General features: G+C 36.0%; 2 protein-coding genes across 3 annotated transcripts; one reads left to right on the top strand and one right to left on the bottom strand.

The window, feature by feature from the left end:
* The first annotated feature begins 109 nt into the window (after positions 1-109).
* Positions 110-13,448, top strand: LOC128957109 (transformation/transcription domain-associated protein-like). The gene is made up of 13 exons (XM_054302861.1): positions 110-161; positions 231-568; positions 672-887; positions 987-1,070; positions 1,386-1,744; positions 1,816-1,912; positions 1,985-2,123; positions 2,196-5,851; positions 5,922-12,503; positions 12,593-12,734; positions 12,806-13,002; positions 13,071-13,182; positions 13,281-13,448. Exons 2-13 carry the CDS (start codon positions 425-427, stop codon positions 13,388-13,390), a joined length of 11,838 nt encoding a protein of 3,945 aa, XP_054158836.1. The 5' UTR covers positions 110-161; positions 231-424; the 3' UTR covers positions 13,391-13,448.
* Positions 13,449-13,575: 127 nt separating this feature from the next.
* Positions 13,576-14,743, bottom strand: LOC128958092 (DNA repair protein RAD51 homolog 4-like). Of its 2 annotated transcripts, XM_054304014.1 has the most exons (4): positions 14,553-14,743; positions 14,378-14,493; positions 14,057-14,312; positions 13,576-13,999 (listed from the first exon to the last, which is right to left on the bottom strand). In XM_054304014.1, the coding sequence occupies exons 1-4, from the start codon at positions 14,706-14,708 to the stop codon at positions 13,580-13,582; spliced, it is 948 nt and encodes a 315-aa protein (XP_054159989.1). In that variant the 5' UTR covers positions 14,709-14,743; the 3' UTR covers positions 13,576-13,579. The 2 variants fall into 2 exon arrangements, with proteins under 2 accessions (XP_054159989.1, XP_054159916.1); XM_054303941.1 differs by having other exon boundaries at positions 13,576-14,312.
* Positions 14,744-17,063: the final 2,320 nt, after the last annotated feature.

Raw genomic sequence — 17,063 nt, 5'->3', positions numbered from 1 at the left:
CCTTTTAATAACTTACGAACATTTAGACCTTTTATAACTAACATAATTACTATTACTTACTATTACTTTAAGATAGTAAYAATAAGTACAAGACATTCAATTGTCATTTAGTTGTGTTTAGTTTTGCGCATATAATATGATTGAATTTAAAGCATTAAATTGTAATTAAAATTATAAATTAAATTAATTACTATTTAGTTGTAATTAATTTTGTAAATCATTGGTTGCAGTGATAGTGGACTCAACTGCGGACACAACGAGTGGTCAATCGGTGACATCGACGGTATAAGTCACGCGACCAGACGTATGGGATATGTTTGCAGTGATTATCCCCCAAAAAAATCGCCGCTATTTTAATCGCTTGTTATAAACATTTAATTAATTTTTAATTAATTTAATTGTCATCACATCCCGTGCGGTGACAATGGCTTCGGCGGTCATCGAGATGTCGGCCGACCAGTTGACACAAATGAATACCTATCGGTCGTATGTATCGCTTCTGTTGGATCCAAACGCCAGAGAAGAGAACAAACTGAAGGCCGTTCAAGAATTGAGCGAAGACTTGGAGGTAATGTCTTGTCTTGAAATAGATTTCTGTCATATTTTAACTAATATTTGAAAACAATTGATTGAAAACATTTGTCAATTGGTTATGTGATCCCAAATTGTAGACAATAGTGTCTTCACCACAATATCCTCAATTCTTGGATCACGCAATGAATGTATTCATCAAATTACTACTGGAAGGCGAACCACATTTTATTGCCGAACAAAATGGACAACAATTGCGTAAACTATTACTTGAAATAATCCATAGATTGCCGGTTAATGAGGCGTTGAAGACACACCAGAAAAATATTACTTCACTTATGTTCAAACTATTAGAGGTTTGAATTTAGTGATTGAATATCACTTTTTTGATTATTGTATTATAAGTATTGTCTTAAGTAATAACTAAAAATGTCATTTACTTCTTCATCATAAAGAGTGAAAACGAAGAGAATRTATTGGTCTGTCTGAGGATTATCATTGAACTCCACAAACAATATCGACCGCCATTTAGCGATGAGGTATTGTATTTGACTAACTGTTTAGACACAAATAAAAACTTATAAAAAGTTAATTATTTTGGTCACCATTTATGAGATGATGACAAACCAGCTCACTTTGAGTATCAATTTAGTGGTTTATCGTTTGGCATCATTGGCCACTATTTTGTACAATGATTGCCTAAATTGGCTGATAAGATCTGATCCTAAATATATGTGACCAATACTTTTGAGATTTTTGTTGTTGTTGTTGTTGTTGTTTGTTTGAATACAATTAATTAATTGTTGATAACTGACTCAAAATGTATTATCATTTGATTTAATTATGAAATTTAGATCAAGAATTTTCTGCAATCAGTGAAAAAGATTTATCAGGATTTGCCGTCTAATTTGAATAAGATTTTTGAGCCAAAACCTGTCATTAAAGTGTCGGATATGTCTGAACTAAACATTGATGCCCTACTAAGCGAGACATTCACTATAACAAACATACAAACCGGTGTCAATGCAGACAATTCAGTTCAATCAATAAATCTTATTCCTAAAGCTATTCTATCGCTCAAAGTGTTGGCGGAATTGCCTATAATAGTGGTGCTTATGTATCAACTTTATAAAAACAATGTCCACCAAGACGTGGCTGAGTTTATACCATTGATAATGTGTACCATTTCAATGCAACCACAACCACACCAAAGGTATTTTTTTCTACTAAATATAATTTTTATGTAACAAATATTTATTACAAAATTGTTTTTTTTATTATTAGAATGAATCCCGCGTTCAATAAAGAGGTTTATGTGGACTTTATGGCCGCACAAATCAAGACATTATCGTTTTTAGCATATATTGTCCGCATATATCAGGTATTTGTATAAATATATTTATAAATGAAAATAAAATTATTGATAACTAAATTAATAATTTGGTAATTATAGGATCACGTAAAGGCTCATTCAGCACAACTGGCTAATGGAATGTTAGGTTTATTGACATTCTGTCCCCAAGAAGTGGCACATTTGAGAAAAGAGCTTCTCATTGCTGCCCGACATATATTGGCCACTGAATTAAGAATAAGTAATAAAATTTAAATTAAATTTTATTTAAAAAATTATTTCTAATAAAAACAATTACGATTTATTTGTAAAGATTTTGTCGGACATATCGAAAAATTATTTGAAGAAAATGTTTTAATTGGCAACGGATGGACTGCTTATGACTCGTTAAGACCACTGGCCTATAGCACAGTCGCTGATTTAGTTCATCACATAAGAAATATGTTACCACTGAAAGACTTGGCCGCTGCGGTCAATGTATTCTCAAAGAATGTTCACGACGAGTCACTTCCGACATCAATTCAAACCATGTCTTGCAAACTGTTACTCAATTTAGTTGAATGTATTCGCATTAAGTCGGAACAGGAGAATACCAACGCCAGAGAACTACTCATGAGAATGCTTGAGGTGTTTGTTATTAAATTCAAAAACATAGCGACACAACAACTACCGTCTCTTACAGCTAAATCCAAACCAAATATTGTAACCACTAGTACTGGTGGTACTACACAATCATTGACATCATCCTTAATTGAGACGAATAAATTTGAAGACGTAAAGTTTGCCATAGGATTTCCCTCTACTATTGGAGAGGCGGCGAGTAAAGAGGATAAACCAAAGTTTGGTTTCCCGACACCACCAGCTGTTAACTATTCAGTAACTGATTGTCGAAGTCTTGTTAAAACACTAGTTTGCGGCGTTAAGACCATTACATGGGGAATACCATCCATTAAGTTTGCTAACGAACCTATTCAACCAAACGCTCAAAATATCAGACAATTTCAACCAAAAGAAATAATTGTTTTCATACGACTGGTTAAGTATGCAATGCAAGCACTCGATATATATTCATTGACCGGAACCACTACTCCCAGTACTGTTCCAAATGCTGGCATAAATCAGCCAAATATGAGACCACCAGTTATGCAAACCGTTCGATCGAAAGAAGAAAAGGAAGTTTTGGAACACTTCGCCGGTGTCTTCACTACAATGAGTCCGCAAACATTTCACGAAGTTTTTTCGACTACCATTGACTATGTAGTCGAGCGAATTAACTCGAATTACGCTTTGCAAATAGTGGCCAATAGTTTTCTGGCCAATCCTCAAACATCGCCAATATTTGCTACAATTCTTGTCGAATATTTATTGGAAAGAATGGAAGAGATGGGATCTAATGTTGAAAAATCTAATCTTTATTTGAAACTCTTTAAGCTTGTGTTTGGTTCAGTGTCACTGTTTGCCGCTGAAAATGAACAGATGCTTAAACCTCATTTGCATTCAATTGTTAACCGATCGATGGAATTGGCACTTACAGCCAAAGAACCATATAATTACTTTCTACTACTCAGAGCATTATTTCGGTCAATCGGTGGCGGTAGCCATGACTTACTCTATCAAGAATTTTTGCCTTTACTTCCAAGTCTACTTCAGGGACTTAATAGTCTTCAAAGCGGTCTTCATAAGCAACATATGAAAGATTTATTTGTTGAACTTTGTTTAACAGTTCCAGTAAGACTCAGCAGTTTACTACCATATTTACCAATGTTAATGGACCCATTAGTATCAGCACTGAACGGATCTCAAACGTTGGTCAGTCAAGGTTTACGAACACTTGAGCTCTGTGTCGATAATCTTCAGCCAGACTTTCTTTACGAACACATACAACCCGTTAGGGCTGAACTTATGCAAGCCTTATGGCGAACACTTCGTAATCCGGCTGACAATATAGCACAGGTATCATTCAGAGTGTTAGGCAAGTTTGGTGGCGGCAACAGAAAAATGATGACTGAACCACAAAAGTTAGAATATGTGGAAAATAAAGAGAACTTCAATACGAGTGGATCAACTATTATTGTTCAATATCAAGATCACCGAACGGCCATTAATTTACCGATTGATAGAGTCATCGAAACGGCATTTAATGCGCTAAAGTCGTCGAGCACTGACCCGTTTTATCGGAAACAGTGTTGGGAAGTCATTAAAGGTTTTCTCGCCGCTCACATCCAACAACAGGCCGAAGAAGAAAAATATCGTATTCAACACTTTTTTAGTCATCAAAGTTTCACTTTATCGGACATCACCCCAATTCAGGGCCCGTTCTATAAGTGTACGGATAATGAGTTAAGAAAAGTTCACGAAATGGCACTGACGGGTATGTTTGTGGCCGTTGCCATCAAAGAATTGCGACAAATGGTACTTCCATTTATGGTATCAGTTGTGCGACACTACACTTTAGTAGCCATTAGTCAACAATGCGGACCAATCAATTTGGGCGGACGTCAGCATAGACTTCAAGGTATGGATCCATTAGTTTTTATTGACGCCGTGGCTGCTATTATGGGCCACGAAGAGAAGGAACTGTGTAAACCCGGTCATTGGGCGCTCATATTTATTTTGGATACAGCCGTTGCTGTTCTCGGCAATAAAGAGAGGGCCTGTCAGTTACCATTATGCGAGTATTTAGTTGAACGTATGTGCTCCCTGTGCTACGATAGGGCCTGGTATGCAAAATTAGGTGGTTGTATTGCCATCAAGTTTTTGTTTGAAAAAATGACACTCAAATGGGTTTTCGCTCATCAATACGTTCTATTGAAAGCACTGTTGTTTGTTATGATGGATTTGACCGGTGAAGTATCGTCCGGTGCCGTAGATATGGCCAAATCAAATCTTGAGAAAATGTTGACTTATTGTGGAACTCCCATTCAATCGGACGGTACAAATACCGATCTCATTGAAGCCCAACGCAAATCACTTCACGAAGTGACACAAGAATTGGTTCGTCAGGTGACGTCACCGAATACCTGTGTCAGAGAACAGGCCATACATTCTTTAAAAGTGTTGGCTAAAGTCAATGAAAAAAATGTTACGGAAATAATGGAACCGCATAGAGACATATTGGCTGATATGATACCACCGAAAAAGCATCTCTTAAGACACCAACCGGTCAACGCACAGATTGGTCTTATGGATGGCAACACATTTTGTACAACACTTGAGCCACGATTGTTCACTATTGATATCAGTATTCAAGAACACAAAGTATTCTTCTCTGAACTGTTCCAATTGTGCGACTTAGAGGACGCACAGCTTCTTAAATATCCCTGTTATAAGAATGTGACAAATTTGGTGCCATTGAGAAAGTCAGCGCTAAGAGCACTGTCTGCCTGTCATTATATCATACAAATGAAAGAAAAAATATTTGCAGTACTTATGAAAGCATTGAACGCCAAAGACACTGATTTACAGCGTACGGGCTTTGAATGTATGAAGAGTTTCATCAGTCGTGTCCCTATTGAACAAGAGATTCTCACTCAGAATCTGAGACCACATTTAGTCACTTTGGGTGACTTCAGAGCTCTAAACTTGAATGTCATTCAAAAGATTTCATTTATGACACAACTATTTCCCCATATATTCAATGAGAAACTTTGTGACCAAATGATTGCCCATTTGAAACAATGGGCCGAAGCAGCCATTCGTGCTCAACGAAGTGGCCAAAAGAATGTCGAAGAATTGAAAATATGCGCCGCTATTATTGGTCTCTTTCATGAGATATCTTCGGCAAGTTCTAAATTTGTGGAACAGCTATTAATTTGTGTTTTCAAAACCGAAAAAGCAATTATGATTGAACCGGGAAGTAAACTTCGGGAACCATTACGCAAATTCTTGCAACGATATCCCGAACAGACCATTGATTTGTTATTTATTGAGCGCAATATGTATGAAAACCAGATCTTCAGATTTGTTAAGGTATTRTCAATAAATTTGAAATTATTATTATTTTTGTTTAATTATTGAAAAATTATTTTATTTATTGCAGTTTTTATTGAAAGGCCCCGAAGGACTTTTATTTAGACAGATTGTCGGTCAGAATTCAAACAAACTAATAAAGATGGCCAAAGCACCAGTAGTTATACAGGAAAGAGTTCCGGTACCACCATCACCACAGCCACAGCCGTCACCTCAACCATCACAATCACCTCAGGCCGGACCTGAAAGCGCTGCCACACCACCAGTGGCTGTATCTCCATCACCACAACAAACTAAAACCATTAATGTTACTTATGGTCTGCAATTTCATGCCATTTCTATTACAACAATTTTGGTCAAACATGACGAACAATGGTTGGCCGGACAGCGAGAACTTATGAATACTATTAAACAAGTTTGGAGTAGCGATGCTTTTCATAAGAAATATGTTAACACTGATTGTTCTGATTATGTCCATTGGAAAGAACCGAAATTATTGGCCAAATGTTTACTAAATTATTTCCAACAAAACCCCAGCGATATTGAACTAATTTTCCAATTGTTGAGGGCTTTTATGGGCAGATATTTATGTGATTTTGAATTTTTAAGAGATTTCTTAGAGAATACAGTCGCCAATAATTATACTATTGAATGGAAGAGACAGGCATTCTTCAAGTTTGTTGAAATCTTTCACAATAAGGCCTATCCTCAGGAACTTAAGGCAAAAGTACTTCAATATATTATCGTTCCTGCCTTTAGCATATCATTTGAGAGGGGAGAGGGCGAGAAACTGATCGGAGGACCACCAGCTCCTGAACATGACAATCATGACAACCTAATCAGTGTTTTCATCAATCAGGTCATCGATCCGGAAAATCCATTCGGAATGTCGGACTCGGTTCGCATACTTTTACTTCAATTTTCATGTTTATTAGTAGAACAGGCGTCACCTCATATTCATGACGCGGCCAACAAACGGCAGGGAAATAAGTTGCGCCGATTGATGACATTTGCGTGGCCGTGTTTGTTGGCCAAAAATTGTGTCGACCCGGCCACTAAATATCACGGACACTTACTATTGGCCCATATTATTGCCAAATTTGCAATTCACAAACGTATTGTTCTTCAAGTGTTTCATAGTTTACTTAAAGCATATGCTGTCGAAGCGCGTACTGTTGTCCGCCAGGCCTTAGAAATACTGACGCCAGCAATGCCTCAGCGTATGGAAGACGGAAACATTATGTTAACTCATTGGACCAAAAAGATCATCGTTGAAGAGGGACATACATTGGCCCAATTGGTACATATGTTGCAGCTATTGGTACGACACTACAAAGTGTATTATCCCGTTCGTCACCACCTCATCCAACATATGGTAACATCAGTACAACGTTTAGGATTTACTCCGAACGCAACTATTGAACACAAGAAAATTGCCGTTGATCTCGTGGAAGTCATAATTCGCTGGGAATTTACTCGAATACGCGAAGAACAAGACCATCAAACAAGTGGTTCTCCGATGGCAGTGGACAGTCCATCAACGGCTGCTCAAAGAGCTCTACGACAGCCACCATTACCATCAGTACCGGGTATTCGACCGATGCCTGCCGACAGCAATAAGCCTATCGAGAAAATACATTCCGACGCTGTCGTAAACTTTTTACTTCGACTGGCCTGTCATGTGAACGAAACTTCTACTACAGTCGGTTCCAATGGTGAACTCTTATCTCGTCGATGTGTTTCACTTTTGAAGAATGCTCTCAAACCAGAAGTTTGGCCCAACGCTGACCTAAGACTTCAGTGGTTCGACAAACTATTAGCGACTGTAGAACAACAACAACCAAATTATGGAAATATCTGTACAGCACTTGAATTGTTATGCTTTTTGTTAACTATTCTTCGCAAAGAAGCTGTTTTGACAAGTTTTAAGCCATTGCAGAGAGGAATCGCTTTGTGTATGACTTGTAATAATTCAAAAGTCATACGTTCCGTACATAATCTATTGTCGCGCTTAATGAATATGTTTCCGCCGGAACCGACCACTTCAACAGTTGCCTCGAGACACGATGAGTTGGACTCATTGTATCAATCAGTGAACAAAATAATTCACGACGGACTCAATAATTATGAAAAAAGTACTAACGCTTCTCCATCGACACTGTTTAGTACATTAATGATACTGAAAGCTGCCTGTCTTAACAATCCCTGTTATATCGATCGACTAATTACACCATTTATGCGTGTCCTGCAAAAGATGTCCCGCGACCACATTCAACCACCGAACCCGACCGAACTCAACACACCGATGGGCACCGAATTGCTTATATTGAGTCTCGATTTGGTTAAGAATCGTATTGGAGTTATGGGTCAAGAAATGAGAAAATCATTTATTCAGAACATACTCGTCAGCCTTATTGAGAAATCCAGTGATTCTAAAGTTATGAAAGCTATTACCAAAATGGTTGAGGACTGGGTTAAGAATAAGGGCCCGTTTGGTGCAAATCAGGCACCAATACTAAGAGAAAAGGCTATACTTTTGGTGCGAATGATGCAAAATATTGAAAAAAGATTTCCCGATGATCTCGAACTGAACGCACTGTTTCTCGAACTAATCAATTATGTATACAGAGAGGAAAGTCTCAAAAATAGTGATCTGACGCCTAAACTGGAACCGGCATTCATGGCTGGTCTTCGCTGTGTTCAACCCCATATTAGGGCCAAATTTTTTGAAGTTTATAACGCATCCATGAGATCCAGACTTCACGAACGGCTAATGTATATCGTTTGCTCTCAAAATTGGGAGACTATTGGACAACATTTTTGGATCAAACAATGCCTCGAACTACTGATGGTTACAGCAGTATCATCGATGTCAATACAATCAGCCAATCCATCAGCAATGTTACCATCGGTGATGTCTGTTATAAGTTTAGGCGACTCGCATGAAAAAGCCTCGTTTGCCAATCTATCACAAGAACCTATAGAAATGGATGTCTCTCCGCCTGATAAAGAGGACGAAGATATGGTCGATATCGAACTTAATGGTAGCGAAGAAGCRCGTGGATCAGCACTTAATGATCCGCTAACTACTAGTGTATTGGCCGCTGGCGGTGTACGCCGTCCATCCACTCCATTAGATCCGAAACAACATTTACAATCAATTTTGTTGAGACAAACAAAATTTTTGGACAGTTTACGTGAAACTCGTGTCTATGCATTCCTAATGTCAATGTCACAACTGTGTCATATGGATACACCACTCGCACAACACATTTGGATTCAACTGTTTCCGCGAACTTTTAAAATATTAAGCGAAAGGCAACAAAATTTACTGACACTCGAAATTGTACCGTTTCTGTGCTCCGGTAGTCATGTAGTCCAAAAAGACAACCACCCCAGTGCTATTGGAACCTTTATGGAAGCCGTAGCTCTTTGCTCTCCAGCCATAACAATCAGACCCTGTTTGCTCAGGTATTTGGGAAAATCGCATAATCTATGGCATAGAGCAGCACTGCTTCTGGAGAATGCTTTCGATAAGGCCGGTGCTCTGAATGCGTTGAATGCACAGACACCACAACCAAAGATAACTCGAGCCACAAATAATGCCGAATATGACGAATCCATWTCAGTGCCCGCATTGACACAAACACAAGAAGCGTTAGACTCTTTGGCTGATATTTATGAGCTCTTGAAAGAAGAAGATCTTTGGTCTGGACTTTGGCAGAAAAGAGCTAAATATAGTGAAACATTAATTGCGATATCTTTTGAACAACAGGGATATTTCGAGCAAAGTCAGGGCGCATATGAATTAGCTATGACTAAAGCGCGCAATGATTACAATACAACAGCGGCTCCCGTCTCACTTCAAGGAGAGTACCGTCTTTGGGAAAGACATTGGATTCGCTGCTCCAAAGAACTCAATCAATGGGATCTGCTTTTAGACTACGGAAACTCAAAGGGTTGTGCCAATCCTTTGCTTGTATTGGAGAGCGCTTGGAGAGTACCGAATTGGCCACTGATGAAAGACTCTCTGTTTCAAGTTGAAGCCAACTGTCCCAAAGAGATGACTTGGAAAGTGGCTCTTTATAAAGGATATAATGCTATTTGTAATTCTGAAGATCATAGTTTGGCAACAGTTGACAAAATGGTTGATTTGTCGACAACAATGTGTATTAAAGAGTGGCGTCGTTTGCCACATATCGTCTCTCAGGTACACATTGTTCTCCTACAGGCAGCCCAACAGATAATGGAGTTGCAAGAAGCCGGACAAATACATCAGGGATTGCTTCCCAATAACTTAGGTCGCAGTACTAGTCTTCATGACATGAAAGCTATTGTTAAGACGTGGCGCAATCGACTTCCAGTGCTCGCTGATGATCTGAACCATTGGTCCGACATATTTACGTGGAGACAACATCACTATCAAGCGATTGTCACACATTACGACACCAATAATAGTATTACAAACGCTGTCAACGCTACGGCTCAGGCGGTGACCAATGCTTTGAATGTCAGTCCTCAGAGCGATCAACAGGCTTCACAAGCGATGCTTGGAGTGCACGCCTCGGCCCAGTCTATCATACATTACGGAAAAATAGCCCGAAAACACAATTTAATTAGCGTTTGTCTCGATTCACTCAATAGGATACATACCATTCCGTCCGTTCCCATAGTAGACTGTTTTCAAAAAATCAGACAACAAGTGAAATGTTACTTACAATTATCTAATACAATGGGCAAGAATGAGCTCCAGGAGGGCCTAGAAGTGATAGAATCAACAAATTTGAAGTATTTCGCCAAAGAGATGACCGCAGAATTCTATGCACTCAAAGGTATGTTTTTAGCACAAATTGGTAGATCAGATGAGGCGAACAAAGCGTTTAGCGCTGCCGCACAACTTCACGACACACTTGTCAAAGCGTGGGCTCTTTGGGGCGATTATCTCGATTCGATGTTTACGCGCGACCGATGGGACAGTCGWCAAATGGATATCGGAGTGTCGGCTCTAACTTGTTATCTTCACGCGTGTCGTCACCAAAACGAGAGCAAAGCGCGCAAATACTTGGCTAAAGTGTTGTGGCTCTTGTGTTACGACGACGAAAAGTTCTCGTTGGCCGAAGCCGTTGACAAATACAATATCGGTGTTCCGCCAAACAGTTGGCTGCCGTGGATTCCACAGCTGATGACATGTCTGGTCAGAAATGAGGGCAAACTTATTATGAATATTGTTTCACAAGTCGGCCGAGTATTTCCACAAGCGGTCTATTTTCCCATCAGAACTCTATATCTAACCCTCAAAATGGAACAAAGAGAGAAACTTAAGACATTAGCTTTGATTGCCGCCCAAAACGCTGCGGCAGCCGCTTCTACATCAACGACACAAATTAACAAACCACCCGTTTCTATGCCTTCTACTCCAACAACTGCTGATACGCCAACTAATGAAGGACTAAAACAATTACAACCACAACAACAACAACCACAACCAACAGTTCCTGATCCGCAATATAGAGCAACTCAACCCATGTGGAGATGCTCTCGTATAATGCATATGCAACGAGATCTGCACCCAACCATACTATCATCACTAGAAGGAATAGTTGATCAAATGGTTTGGTTTCGCGAGAATTGGTATGAAGAGGTTTTACGACAGTTACGTCAAGCACTGGCCAAATGTTATGCCGTGGCGTTTGATTGTAGGAACAATGTGGCTGAAGCTTCGGTTACACCAAATACACTAAACTTTGTGAAGAAACTCGTGTCAACGTTTGGTATTGGCATAGAAAACGTGTCCAGTTCTCAGTCGGCACCCAATACTACGGCCGTTTCAGAATCACTGGCAAAGAGAGCTCAGGCGACACAACAGGACCCGGTTTTCCAAAAAATGAAGGGACAGTTTACCACTGATTTCGATTTCAATTCTCCGGGATCTATGAAATTACATAACTTAATCACCAAACTTAAGAAATGGATCAAAATATTAGAAGCAAAAACCAAATTATTGCCAAAATCGATGTTAATCGAAGAAAAATGTAAAATATTGAGTAATTTTTCACAACAAACGGCTGATGTGGAACTTCCCGGAGAGTTTCTGTTACCAAAACAAAGCAATTATTACGTTCGAATCGCCCGATTTATGCCCAGAGTTGAGATCGTCAGCAAACATAATACCGCTGCCCGAAGATTATATATTCGCGGACACAACGGAAAGATATATCCGTATCTTGTTGTCAACGACTCGTGTCTTAGCGATGCTCGACGTGAGGAACGTGTGCTTCAATTACAGAGATTGCTTAACCATTATTTGGGAAAACAAAAAGAAACCGCCAAACGATTCCTGCATTTCACGGTTCCCCGAGTGGTTGCCGTTAGTCCACAGATGCGGTTAGTCGAAGATAACAACAGTTCAATCTCGTTGTTAGACATCTATAAACAGAGAAACGCTAAGCGAAATATAGAACCCGACGCACCCATCGCTAAGTTTTATGACCGACTGGCCAGCGTTCAGGCCCGAGGATCGGCTGCTAGTCATCAAGTGTTACGTGATATTCTCAAAGACATTCAGACAAATATGGTACCAAACAATTTAATTAAAGAGTGGGCCATTCAGACTTTCCCGTCGGCTACCGATTGGTGGACCTTTAGAAAACAGGTTTGTGACCATAGAAATGACTTACCGTATAGTAATAATAATAATAATATAAAACTAATTAAATWGTTATTTACGTTTTGCACCTCTAGTTTACACTCCAACTGGCTTTGGCTTCATTTGCCGAATATGTTCTGCATTTGACTCGACTTAATCCAGATATGATGTACATTCATCAGGACAGTGGGCTCATGAATATAGCTTACTATCGATTCGACATCGACGACAGCACTGGTATTGCAAATGAATTAATTAATGAAATATTTGTTTATAAAGTAATAATAAAAATTATATATATTTTTTAGGCGAATTGGACGGCAATAGACCGGTTCCATTCAGACTAACTCATAATATATCAGAATTGATATCATGGATCGGAATGTCGGGTCCATTGACCGCTTCAATGATAGCATCGGCCCGTTGTCTAGTAATGCCTAACTTTAAAGTTCAATCTATATTGCGAGCCATACTCAGGGATGAGATAATGATGTGGCATAAAAAGGTATTGTTAATTGTGGACTACAGGTTGTTGTTGTTGTCATAGATTTTAATGTTTACATTATTATTCAGACACAAGAAGATGTGACGGCATCGAACCCGTCGGGAGAGATGGTAGTGGACGGCGAGATACTTATCAATGGTGTCAACAAAGCGGTCACTGCTATTATGTCACGACTTCAAAGTAAGTCACGAAAATAATGATAAACACTTGAATAATATAATATAATATAATAATATAATATAATAATTGTATCGTTATTTAACACAAAAAATAAACAGATTTAACAGTATTCGAGGGCACCGAAAGCAAAGTGGCCACTCTGGTAGCGGCCGCTAACTCGCACGACAATCTGTGCCGTATGGACCCCGCGTGGCACCCGTGGCTCTAAAAATTGCATGCATTAACTATTTTTTCAAAACAATTACAATAATTGTATTATAATCATCCAATCATTTAATACTTCTGTTAATTATTTTGTAATTCAATTATTAATTATTATAAATATTATATTTATATTTTTACATATTTTCCATTAAATTTGACAAATAAATTATTACTAAATTAAATCCAATGTATTTTAGTTAATGCCTTTCAATGAAATGGTAAACTTATTGTCTGACTTGTGATTGTCGGCTCGTGTGTCGTATGACTGCATTAAACTAATTGTTATCTCTTTTGAATTAATATCTTCATTATGTCTAACAAATTGCAAACAAGTATTACAAGAGTTATTCCAATAATACTTCTTTGCCATCACTTGGGAATTAACAACAATTATGGCCATCGAGTGTTTGACAGCAAATGCCCTCAAACTTGTGACCATTTGTGTCATTCGTACTTTCAATTGGTGGTGAAGTTTTCGTGCGCCCGAACTATTTGCTCGTTGGTCTTGAATGTTAGATTTGTAATTAGTTTTCTTCATCTCAAGAGTAGCCGGCGATGACATCGAGTCAATGATAATTAGTTTCAATTGTTTGTATTCCGATAACGGATTTGTCTGTAAATCACAATCAATGGCTTCAATATTATCTAAAATGGATCGCAAATCAAATACTCGAGTGACAAGAATATAGTCTAAAAGTTGATCCAACTTTTGTTCATTAATAGCGGGGAATCTGTTGTTAATTATTTGGATAAGTCTTGACGAGTCAAACGATAATTCGGTGTCAAAATAGAGAACTCTTTGACCGTAAAGTTTAGCCACCGATGCCATCAAAGTGTAACAAAACTGTGTCTTTCCTGAACCACTTTCACCGTATATCTGTGTCACTTGTCCTCTGGGGATACCTTTCGGTAACATTTGATCCAAACTTTAGACAAAAAATATCAATAAATTTATTAAATCAAATGTAAAGCTTTTGTTGATTGAAACTACTTCTTGATTGTGGTTTTCAATGGTTTTAAAGAAATGGTTTTGTTGTATAATTTAAATGCGTTGAAAGGTTTGGCCACAAATCGGGTATACAATTGATCTCTAATATCCAGAAGTGTCTGTAAATCAACAGAAATTTTCAAAAACCAGCGTCTGGTTAGTCGTGTGAAGAAATCACCTGAAAGTGGACATCACTTTGACGACTAATTTGGCGGACTTTTGGTAAATCGCATAAAACAAGATCTTCGACTGAAATCACTTTATTGGCGATCAGTTTATCTGTGACTTCGGTGGTCAACAGTGGACACAAGTCTTCACATAACGAGATTCTCATAGTTTTTGATTACAAAATACAGTCTACACACAAAATCTTTTAGTCGATTTGGGGAATTTTTATTGCAAACTTCTGGGTAATTTTGATGGACTTTTATTTCACTCATAAGTTAGCAATAAATTGTGTAAATGTTTGGAACTTTTATGGAAAAGTCTCAAAAGTTTGAGAACATTAGTCACACATATATTACGTTAAGTTAAAGTATACTTTATATACGTAATAGATTTGAAACTTTATTATTGAAATATAGATATTAAAACATATTATTGTTATAATATATTAACTAATTGTTCGATTCTATTGTTATGTTAATAAAATGTTTTTTTAATACAATTAATAAACAATTGGTTTAATTATTGATATTATTGTTTGTTTATATAATTGTGTTTTTGTAAACAAAGTTTATTAAAATAAAGTAAAGTAAGTAATCAATTGTTTTGTTTTATATTAGTATCAATAAGTTTAGGTATAAAACTTTATTATTGATTAAAAACTTAGTTTTTAACTAATTTTTAATAATATATAATATAAAGTCTACTTTATTTAGTATTTGTTTATCCATTAATTAATCCATATCTACACAAATAAATTAAATGTTTTAAAGTATACTTTATTTAATTTAATTTTACTTAATATTTGATTATTTTTGAATATTAATCATAATCATATTGTCTAAACTTTACAAATAAATACTCAATATCATTTTACAATTGTGTTACCAAGCAAAAATTTATATACCATTAATGCATTAGATGTACGCTAACAAAATGGATGATCACGACTACACTAGTCTTAAAGATACTACAAGTAAAATATTTATTTTAAAATTTATTTACTTTAAAAATATTTATTTTTTTATTTTTTTAAGATTATTACCACAATTAGTATGCAGAATGAAGATTACGAATTTCATCCACGAATGTCTGAAAGTTATTTGCAAAGAATTCAACATTGGCTTAAAAAAGCAAAACAAATAACAACTAATGGTATTAATAAATAAGTTTAACTTTAAAGTATACTTTAAATTAATCTACATTTAAGTATTATGTTTTAATTTTTACTATTTAGATGAATTCCCGATTATACCTATTAATGCTATTACCATTGAAGGTAAATAAACTAAACTATATTAGAATTTTAAATTAAAATGTGATTAATTAAAGTTACTTTATTTTAAAATTATAGCAAACATTAAGTTTGAAAAATTTCTTAAAATGATTGAAACAAGATTTGATGAAACAGTTTTTGTTAAACATATTACTCACACTACTGTTGGCCTATTGAAGACAAATGAAAATCAATATCAAGTTTTATGCATCGGCTACACCATTGGCATCTATAATTTGATTGAAGCCCTCTATTATCTTATGGTATCGATATTTGCATTTAATATCAAATACGATACAACTAATTACAATTTGATGGTGTTTTTTGAAAGACAATTATTGGATTATGGTTTCACTAAAGTTGCCAATAAAAATGCTAAATATCTTGATTTATTAGATATCTTTAATTAATTGTTTGTTAATAATTAAATATATACGCAACGTAAAGTAAACTTTATAATTAACAAAAATTTAAAATTTGTTTAAAATATTAAGTAATACATTAAATTATCTAACTTTAAATAAAATGCAAAAAATATTTAATTAAAGTATACTTTTTTATTAATTAATTAATTTTTTGGAAAATTTTTTTTCATTATAATTAACTAAAAATTAGGAATTTAAGTTACAAAGAATTAAGATAAATAATTGCAAAAAATTTAGAAAAAAAGTTACAACAAATTTAGAAAAAAAATTCAAAAAAAATTACATTTTTTATCCTAAGTTTTTCAGTTATTATAACTAATTTATGGTATTTTGATTTCTAAAAATTTATGACAATTTTTTCCAAAAAATACATCAAATTATGTCTAAAATTTTATTGAAAAATAATTCCTAATTTATAGCTAAAAAAATGTCTAGTTTGTTGGAAAATTTTTTCCAACAATGCCACCTAGGTAATTTTTTTTTCCAAGAGATGTTTGTGTGTAATATATGAATCAAATGTTAAATCAATTGTTTGTTGTTATCAGTCATTGCATCACATGTTTTGCGCAAACATTTCATATGTTTTCTCATTGAAAACAATAATAATTATTGTTTTCAAAAGTCAAGTGTTTTGTGTTAATGAACTGAGACTTGACTTTCATTACAGTTATAGAAATGTTGTTTGATTTACATTAAATGATTTGATAGTTATTTAAGTATATAACTACTAGTAATACAATAAACTAAAATATAATATCATATTATTATTTATTTATATTTATGGTATAAATCTATATTTTTATACAGTATATTATTTGAATGT

Source organism: Oppia nitens, unplaced genomic scaffold, assembly GCF_028296485.1.
Source record: "Oppia nitens isolate AA-2021 unplaced genomic scaffold, nextdenovo-longstitch-racon4-pilon3 scaffold10_pilon_pilon_pilon, whole genome shotgun sequence".
Lineage (NCBI taxonomy): Eukaryota > Metazoa > Arthropoda > Arachnida > Sarcoptiformes > Oppiidae > Oppia > Oppia nitens.
Note: the sequence above shows the minus strand (reverse complement) of the source record. Positions and strands in the feature narration are given on the sequence as shown.

Coding starts and splice junctions, on each gene's coding strand:
- LOC128958092 (XM_054303941.1), bottom strand. CDS start 14,708: ATGAGAATCTCGTTATGTGAAGACTTGTGTCCACTGTTGACCACCGAA. Junction 14,494..14,552: donor AAAGTGATGTCCACTTTCAG/GTGATTTCTTCA, acceptor GTTGATTTACAG/ACACTTCTGGATATTAGAGA. Junction 14,313..14,377: donor TTGAAAACCACAATCAAGAA/GTAGTTTCAATC, acceptor TTTTGTCTAAAG/TTTGGATCAAATGTTACCGA.